At 44.0% G+C, this 9,770-nt stretch overlaps 1 protein-coding gene across 1 annotated transcript in view; it reads right to left on the bottom strand.

Moving 5' to 3' along the window:
* PTPRN2 (protein tyrosine phosphatase receptor type N2) overlaps positions 1 to 9,770 on the bottom strand; it is a 1,475,949-nt gene that overhangs the window by 66,743 nt on the left and 1,399,436 nt on the right. Inside the window, exon 16 of the mRNA XM_045290142.1 lies at positions 2,541 to 2,614. Within this exon, the coding sequence (XP_045146077.1) occupies positions 2,541 to 2,614 (74 nt within the window). The remainder of the gene's footprint in view (positions 1 to 2,540; positions 2,615 to 9,770) is intronic.

The following is a 9,770-nucleotide window of genomic DNA, read 5'->3' as shown; positions in this document are numbered from 1 at the left end:
GTCTGGCCTTCTCACATGGCTCATTCTCGAGACTAGATGCCACGGCAGGAAGAAAACATCCCCACCCTCCATCCCCTGGACAGTTGACATCATTAATGTCCATCTTTTAGGAGTCAAACTCAGGCCCTTATAAAACTCAGCTTTATGAGTTATTATGTTACATGCATAAAGTGAGAGATTGGAAAATCAATGAGGCTTTGCCTTGATTTTTAAAAAACTTCCGATAGAAAAATACTCCACACATCACATAGTGGTTATGAAAGACTAAATACAGCTTCAAGTAAGAACATCTACAACACGAGGTGAAATGAAGCTTTATGGTCTACTTCTGCCGCAGGTACAGAAATGAAAGCTATGACTCATTCCCTCCTTAAAACAAACAAAAAACAATGAATAAAAATTCAGGCTCAGGGGAGTAGAGACCAAGTTCAATGGATCAACTCAACTCTTCACTTGTAACTCACCTTGTTCTAAGCCAAGTGTGCTTCATGGTGCTCTGTTGTACAGGGTTTTGAATTTTCCAGAAAGGTGACTTGATGCGCTGAACCCTAATAATAAGCTATGTGCCATAGAGCTTGGAACTTGGAATGTGCAAAGTATGAATCTATGAAAATTAGAAGGTCTTGGAAGAAGTACAGCCATAGAGCTCCTTAGAGGCAAGGACAGTGAGACTTCGTCTTAAGTACTTTGGACATGTAATCAGCAGAGAGCAGTTCCTGGAGAAGGACAGTGTGTTTGGCAAAGCGGAGGGGCAGTGAAGGAGAGGAGGCCCTCAAGGAGATGGGTGGTCTCCATGGCTACAACAATGGGCTCAGGCATAGGAACCACTGTGAGGATGGGACAGGACCAGGCGGCGGTTCCTACTGTTGTGCATAAAGTCAACGTGGGTTGGAACCAACAACAATAAATGTGCAATGGATAGAGTGGCATAAATAGAATCAACAACTATAAAAATGGTCTGCTATCAACAGCTCTGCTTATAAGCAGATGGGTAACTGTTCTGATGCAAAGCCTACTGTGAAGGGCCAAAGCAAGATGGTCAGTACTTGGCATGAAGGCTTGCTATGAGTCTGGGGCGGGAGTGGGGGGGAATCCTACTGATGCTACGTCCTCTCCATCTGCCCCCTGTAGGCTCATTACAGCTGCGCTACGTCTTGTAGGGACTACATTTGATCCAAAGTAAATTGGAAACTGCAGTGAGATGCGCTGACACTTCCCAGAAGACCACACTGGAGAAAAATAAAGAGGTGGGCTTTGCCACCGAGACCCCTCGGAAACACATATTAAATCTCTACCTTTCCTCTGACAGTGGGTTAAAATGCTGTCAGTCGGGCTTTCTGAAAAAAGTTCAATCTTTGAGCGGTTTCATTTCACTCTCTTCATACCTACAATCATTCTAACTTAATTGTGAAAACCTGGCTCGAGTCATCGCTTAAATCTGACCTTTTAACCTGTCTCATTCCTCTTCTTTGTTCAACCTTCAGCGGGCTCCTGGCTATCACATGTTTGGCAGTTTCTTTCTGCTGTCCCTAAGCTCCACACAATACTCAAATGGAGCGCAGGACAGTAGGTGATGGGTCCACACCAGGAACGGGCTGCTAAGGAACTCTTTAGAAGATAGGGACGCCTGCTATTCACAGGGGTCTTAAACAAATGGATTATAAGAAGCTGCCACCCAGTGTTTCCAGAAATAGAAACTGCTTCAAATCTCACACTCCTCTACAGTGCCAGCTCCCTGAGTACACAGTCACAGAACACTCTCGTTTTCCTTAAGAGTAGGCTCCCCACCCACTGACTTAACCTGCAGGGAAATAACCTGTAATTATGAATCTACCATCGTGTCTTCAATTGTTTTAAGAAGTCACAGATTTGGGTTTGGCTTTTCCTCATTCTTCTAGAAAAAGTATAGGAATAAGTTGCTTCAGAAAAGGGAAATATAGCCAATGGAGATTTATTCTCAGAGTCACCAACTCCTGTTAATGAAGGATCGAGCTGCTGTTGCTAGACATTCTACCCATCATTAGACTTAGCACGCCCTACCTGCCCTGCCTTACACAACAGCTGCCACCTGGTGCAGGAGGTCTAGCCAGGAAGGCGCAGGAAGACAGGCTAAGAGATGGAGAGCCAGCCTCTGCCCCTGTAGACTTGAGATTAAGTACCAGCTTCTGACTTAGAGAGACCCATAGCCCTGGTACAGTACTGGTTATATATTGGGCTGCTAACTACGAGGTCAGCAGTTTGAAATCACCAGCCCCTTCTATAGGGGAAATATGATGTTCTCTACATCCTTAAAGAGTTACAACCCATAGGACCAGTTCCACCCTGTCCTAGAGGGTCACCATGAGTCAGAATCAGCTGAATGGCAGTGAGTTATTTTGAGGTTGATGTTTTGTTTTTTTTTAACTAAAGCATGGCACACAGTCCTTGCATCCCCCCTCCCCCCAAACCCTCCCACAACCCCAATAAGACCTCCTCTTGTGATGTGGCTCCTTCATACGGAGCAAGCAAGCGCTCACTCCTAGCTCAGGTCATGTACTCACGATGGGGCTGGCGTTGATGTAGTCAGAGTTGCTGTGGCTATTTTCTGACTTCAGCAGTATCCTGGAGTGATCATCTGCAAGCAACCCCAAAAACAAACAGTTAGGTTTCTGCACAGGCTGTGGTCTGCTCAGAGACTACGCCAGTGCTTCTCCGCCTTCCAAATGCTGCGACCCTTTCATGTAGTACCTTATGGGGTGGTGACCCCCCAACCATAAAATGACTTTTGTTGCTACTTCGTCACTGTCATTTTGTGACTGTTAGGAATTGGGTGACTCCCAAGGGGCCACGGCCCACAAGTTGAGAACGGCTGGACTCTGCTATGCTGCTTTCACATGGCTGTTCAATGCCCTGCCCAAGTGTCAAACCCTCCTCCTGGGGGTTCTCCATTTTCCCTGCTGAGTTTTGTGCTTAAAATGTACCATTTCCCTGTCTGCCTTCCAAGCAGGGCCCTTCCTTCACGGCCTGAGTGGGGGTAAAAAGGACAGAGTGTGGAGGAGCGCTCAGAGTTCTCACCTGGCAGCACTGGGATACTCCTCATTTTCCAATACCAAGATCAGGTGTTGCTCCGTGGTAGTTTATATATAACGTGTGTGTGTGTGTGTGTGTGTGTGTGTGTGTGTGTGTGTGTGTCTGTGTCTATAGCATAGCATGTTACCAAAAATGTCTATCTGTAGACCTCTTTGGGAACATGCTTTAATAAGTATAAAGATGAATAATGTTCAGGGTTTCAAGTTCTGTGATTGATAAAGGGAGTCTCTGGGTGCCACCAACAGTTAAGTGCTCAACTACTAGCCAAAACATTGCTAGTTTAACCTACCCAGAGGCGCCTCGGAAGCTTGGCCTGGAGATGTGTTTCTGAAAGGGCACAGCCTGGGAAGACCCTGTCAAGCACAGTTCTATTCTACACACATGGGGTCCTGGGGGTCAGAGTCAGGCTGGTAACTGGCACAACAACAGTGTAAGAAGAACTAAACCTTTGAGATGGCCTTGGGAAAGTGGGTAGAGAGGGGCTCGAGGGGAAATTTCCAAGCACACATTGGCTGACCTAAACGTACCTCCAACAGCAAAGTGATTTGAATTATGATGAAATCAGAAACCACCATGGGAAGGAGGGACATTTTTGATTTGTCAGAGCTCTATGCTTCATTCTGGTTCGGAAGCAATCACCAGCCTGCTTACTGTGACGTATGTCTTTGCCTTGTTTTCCGGGAATGCGGCCTTCTGTTGGAGAGGAAAGTGGGAAAAGCAGGGACCGGGCTGGGTCAGCTCATGCAAATTTTAGAACAAAGGGAAACACCCTCCAGGGAGTCTCCTTTCACTCTAGCCGTCCTCAGGGTGGGCGCCCACCTCTCTCTCTTCTCTGCAAAGCACCAGGAGGAAACGGACAGTGACACCATGCTCAAGGAAGGTCTTTTGGGCGGCGCACACAACACTCCCTAGTTTCCTTTCTTCCAAGAGCATAAAGACAGCGTGGAGCTGGAATGACAAGAAGCAAGGTTGCCCCTGCCCCTTGGCCCAGCCCTCCTGCATTTAAGGTGGTCGACCAGGCCCCTGAAGCGCCCCCTGGCTTCGGGAGGAGGTAGCCCCAATTGTGAAAAGCAGCTGAGGAGAGGCAGGGACTGTGTGGACACTCAGCTTTTCTTTCTTTCATTTCTATCAGAGATTTCTATTTACTTTCTTAAAAGATATATATTTTAACAACACATTCTAGACCTTGGGAAACTCAGTGAATCCTGTAACTGCAAGAACTTGGAAGGCATCAACTACAGGAGAGCAACAAACGTGAATTTACTCAGGACTAGACGGGACAGGGAGGAGCCCTGGTGGTTATAGTGGGTTACGCATTGGACTGTTAACTACATGGTCGGCAGTTCAAAACCACCAGCAGCTCCACCCGAGAAAAGTAAGGGTTCTATTCCAATCAACATTTACAGTCATAGAAACCCATAGAGGCCATTCTACTCTGCCCAATAGTCTCTATGAATCAGCATAGACTCAATGGCAATAAGGTTTTTCCATTGGGAAAGACTGGACACCACTCCACTGATCCTATTAAAGTACTAGTATTTTCAGTCACAAAGAGAAATGACACCTTTCTGATACATGCTACGGTAAGAATGAACTTTTAGAACATTATGCTGGTGAAATAAGTCAGATAAGACATGAGAAATGCTGTATCATCCCAAATACAGAGAGATAAAGGCCTTTTTATGTTGTTTCTGTTATTGTTTTTTAAGGTTACCAAGAATGAGGAGGGGGAGACGTGGTGTTATGGCTTAGCTGCATGGTGTGATAAAAATCTTTTGAAATTGGATAGTGGTACCAACTGCCACCTGGTGAATGTAATGAACATTGCTGAACTTACACTTGAAGTTCTTAACATTGCAACATTTTGTTATAGAGATCTTCAGTTTAAAAATACATGAATCTAACTAGTCGGTAAGGAACACCTAGAGCCAGGGAAAGCAATTCATTTACTCTCTGAGATTATGAAATGTGGGGGCTCCTGGTGGGGTCGGTTGGACTGCCATCAGTTGGGTGGTGTCCGTTGGTGCAAGGTTGGTTGTTCAACTTCCCCAGCCCCTCCGTGGAGAAAGATGAGCCTGCCTACCCCTGTGGACTGACAGTCTTGGACACATTGTAGAGTAGGTTTGAGGGGCAGTGGGTTTGGTGGGGTTTATATTGATAGGTAGATACACTCTATGCACCTAAGTGTTGTGCAAATGTTCGGAAGGTGTGCACTGCTATAGCTGCCATGTTGTTGCGCCAGCTTTGATTTGCTGCTATGTGAATAGGGATACACAAATCCTATGGACTGAATGGCTCTGGACTCGCACAACTCATTCTGAAGAGATTGAAAAATTGGGAGTGGCAGGAAATGAGAATACATATTACCAAAAAAATTGGTCAACTTTGACATCCTAACCCTCTAGAAACACTAGCCCCCACACAAATGAAGCTCAGGCAGCTCAATTGCACAGTGTGATGCCACATGGGCACATCAAAGCAAGAGAGGTATATTTTCCTCCGAAGTAGGTACCCTTTTCTGAAGGGGTGGATGGGCCTATTGTTGCCACCTGCAGGAAACCGTGGAATGAAAGAACAGGACTTGGCGCCACTTCCCGAGAGGCTCCAGGAGCCCTGCCTCATTATAAATATTTTCAACACAGACAACTTTAGGCACTTGTGATAGCGGCAACGGGGGCTGCCCCCCGGCAGTCAGAGAAATCTTTATAAAGAGCTGGGTCGCCAGCGAAAGAAATGGGAGCTAGGAGATGGAGAAGAAGAATTACAGCTTACAAATTCCTGATGTTAGGAGTTGCACGTTTTGAATGTGCTAAATGCAGCCAGAAACAAACCGTCCCCTCCGTGGGCTGAATAGGCACTTAGAGAAAGCCGGAGCTTTGCAGAGCAGGCTGTTTGGTGGGGCTCATCACAAAGGGGCTTTGGGGCAATGCTCGGCAGGCAATCAGGAGCAAAGAAGGAGGTGGCTGGTACTCTTATCTGGGTTTAGTAAATAAGCATGAGTGGGGCTTTCTCTTGGAAAAATTAAGACAACGCTTTACAAGATTCTCATCAAAATAAAGAATGCCCTTTCAGAGCATATTATTCTAGGTGACAGGTGGGCAGCACCTGCCCTGCACGCCGGAGCCTGTGTGCTGTTGATTGTGACTCCATGGGGATTCCATTGACTTCCTAACGTTCCTCTGTTTTTGAGAGTTATTTTATTAGTTGCATTTCTCCCCACCGTCCCTCACCTTTGGCAGATGGGATGAAGCCTTCAGGTGGAGCACCTGTTAATGTGCTTGATTGCTAACTGAAGGGTTAGCAGTCTGCGTCTACTATGAGGTGCCTCAGAAAAAAGGCCTGGTGATTTGAGAAATCAGCCATTTAAAACCTTGACCGAGATCTACTCTTACACTCACTGGGCAGCTCTGAGTAGGAATCAGCCCAAGAGCAACTGGTTAGTTTGTGAGTCTAGGAAAGAATTTTTAAAATCCTTCTAAATCGCCTCTCTTCCAATCCTATAATTGATCTTGCAGCACTAGGTGGATTCTAAGATTAATAGTGAAGTTACTGTGTTTTTAATATTGAATTTGAGCCTGGGATTGGAATAGTGAGAGCAATGCTGCATAGGTCAGTGTGATGATGGTTCCAAACTTTATCTGTAGTCCTGAAAAGGGTGGTAGGTTTAGGAGAGTCACACAAGGTTCAAAAGCAAGCTGGAGGTGAAGCCAGGGCTGGATTTTACGTATATAGGATTCTCTCTTTGTCACTTAGGCTCAATTTTCAGAATACAGCTCCTTCCTGGTTCCCCATCTCTCTCTCTCTTTCTCTCTCTCTCTCTCTCTCACACACACACACACACACACACACACACACCTTGGAACAAATATAATTCAATGACCTGACCTCCATTAAAGAATTTATAATAACATAAACAAGTTTCCATTAAGAAGCAGTAATGTTCTTCAGTCTGACGTTTTGTCCAGTTCTGCCATTGTGAATGAGCATGATTGGAAATTTTGCCCTATTTCCAACCTTCATTGTTTGTGTACATAGTGTTCATTCATCTAAGCTGTTAAACTGTACAAATCAATAATCTATGTATTTTGATCTAGAAACTGTCCAATACGTGTATACTTTCTTTTTCTTGACAGTGTTCTAAATTCCATACAATTGGCTAACTTAATAATTCAAAGAGAACTATCATATTCCCCAAAGGGATAATTTATAATGTCTTTCAACAAAATAATAAAGATGTCTTTAAAGCAAAACAGGGACATATATAAACAATAAATATACAAATGGATTTTGAGCTTGCAATTACTCTTAGCCCTAATCTAGGAATAATTGGTTATTATGGCATGACCTGGTTCCATACCCACCCCCATAAACTGATCACTGAAGATATGGGCGCTATGGTAAAGTGTGGCAAAGAAAGCAGATGGTGCCTGGTTTTCAGAAAGAATAGTGTTTGAAGTTTTAAAGACTGCTCTTAAAACAAGCAAGCATGTAAGTGAGATGTCACATAAGTCTACATGGCGGAAGCACACCACCCTATGTAATCCAAGAATCATAAATAATAAAATCCAAATCCAGGAGGAGAGAACAGTGTTAGAGCTTAAATTCTGAACACCTGGTTTTCAGAAGGTCATGGATGACAGGGAAAGCCCAAAAACCATCTTCATCTTGTGGATTAAGCCTTTGATGAATCCCTTCTGACTGGATGAATAGATTCAAAGGGGCATGACCGGAGAAGCTGGCAGGAAATGGGGAGCTAACCAACCACAAATATGAGGAGGTAGCAATGTACTGGAATTGACTGTGGCGATGGTTACACAACTCTTACGATCATGACTGAACTATTGAAATGTATCATATGTGAATTGCATGTCAGTGAAACTGTTAAAAAACAAACCATTGTTTTAGAAAAAAAATTAGCCCCTAAAACGTCAGTTTTAGAACACATTTAGAAACCAGGAAGCCATGGAAATTCTTGAGGCTTCATCATTCCTATATCTGGACCTATCCCTTCTTTGAGTTGTTTTCCCTAGGAAAATAGGTAACCAATCATTTTATCAGGAAGGGAAAGAGGAAAACACAAGCACTTATGTATTTGTGTCTTGCTTAAGAATATTTCACACTTTTCTAATGTTCTCTTTCTTCTAACAGTGATTTCACATACAGCAGCTTCCTTCTTCCTGGGACACTGTGACAAAGAAAGGAGAGGTCCGATGTTCACATTTTCGAGTTAAAGGAAGGACCAAATCATAAACTTGGTGCCAGATGCCAGCAGGTGGATTTTGACAAAGGTAGCTTCATGCGTGTCAGAATAGAACTGCCTCATGGGGTTGGGTTGATGACTGAGTTGGTAGAAGTTGTTACTTTCTGGGGTGCCTTTGGTTGGTTAGCATCCAAGTGGACTAACCATTTATATCAACAAGGGTCTCCTTCCCACTAACTATGCCCCACCCCCCAAAAAAATTAAACCAGTAGTCATCAGGTTGATGGGCACTACTTACTAGGCAGGTGATATTAGATAAATTATCCGATGTTTTAAAGCTGTCAGATTTCTCATTCCAAATTTAGGAATGAAAGTTTCTAACTCACAGAGTTGTGTTCTAAATGGTATTCACTGTAATGCCTGGCAAGCAGCCCTGGTGGCATAGTGAGTTACGTGTTGGCATAAATGTCAGAATAAGCTCCAGATGACACATTGGCAAATACCTTATTCAATAACATTCCTTTGAAGTGGCACAGTTTACTCATGACTAGGAGCCCTGGTGGAGTAGTGGGCTCAGCAAGGTCAGCAGTTCCAAACCACACGCCTCTCCGTAGGACAAAGATGAGGCTTTTTACTCCTGTGGAGAGTTAAAGTCTCAGAAAAATCCCAGGGCAGTTTTACCCTGTCTTATAGGGTTGCTATGAGTTGGAATTGACTCGATACAGTGATCGAATGGGTGAGAGAATTAAGTGTGAGTGAGTGATTCACAAAACATCGCGTGGCCAACTCAAAAAATTCACTGACATGAGTTCCAGAATTTCTTCTTCATTATTCTTAGGGTAAAGACCCCTTGAAGACAGCCAAACCACAGTGTTTGGGGGACATTGAAACTTTATCATAAAACGATTCACTCTAATGCTTGCCAAAATCTTGGACTTTCTTATGTTCCACATAAACACGTGTGAATTAAGTACATGAAGGGTTTCTTTGTGATATGATCCTGCAACAGGGATCCCAAAGGTTAGCATTTTTAAATGTTGTCTGGTTATGCTATTAATATTATTTATGTAAAATGATAACTATAGATCAATAATCCTCCTATCACCAGTGGAACAATTCCTCAATGTTGCATATTTGAATTATGAGTTAGGGCAGCTAAGTCGCTGGTTATCATTGGTACTTAACAAGGGAATTTCCTCATCCAAGTGGCCTGCCAAAGGTTCTCTTGGGGCTCTCCAGCTGTCTCGACTGCCTGGTAAGATTCGGATGGAATCATTTAAACGGGCAGTATGGCATCTTTTTATTTTACTTTGAGGATGTTGCTAATGGAAATGTAGAGTGAGTCTGGCACTTTGCTCCTTGAATGTCAAGAACTGAGTCTTTAAGGAGGACTGATAGTCAACACAAGGTTGGGCCACACCCAGGGTATCCTCTACATGATTGGTAGATGGGAAATGATACAATGGCTACAAATTCCTTCCCTAGGATTTCTTTTTTTTTT

The sequence above is a fragment of the Echinops telfairi genome, unplaced genomic scaffold (genome assembly GCF_000313985.2).
Source record: "Echinops telfairi isolate 266 unplaced genomic scaffold, ASM31398v2 ScPeMD7_31;HRSCAF=116, whole genome shotgun sequence".
Lineage (NCBI taxonomy): Eukaryota > Metazoa > Chordata > Mammalia > Afrosoricida > Tenrecidae > Echinops > Echinops telfairi.
Note: the sequence above shows the minus strand (reverse complement) of the source record. Positions and strands in the feature narration are given on the sequence as shown.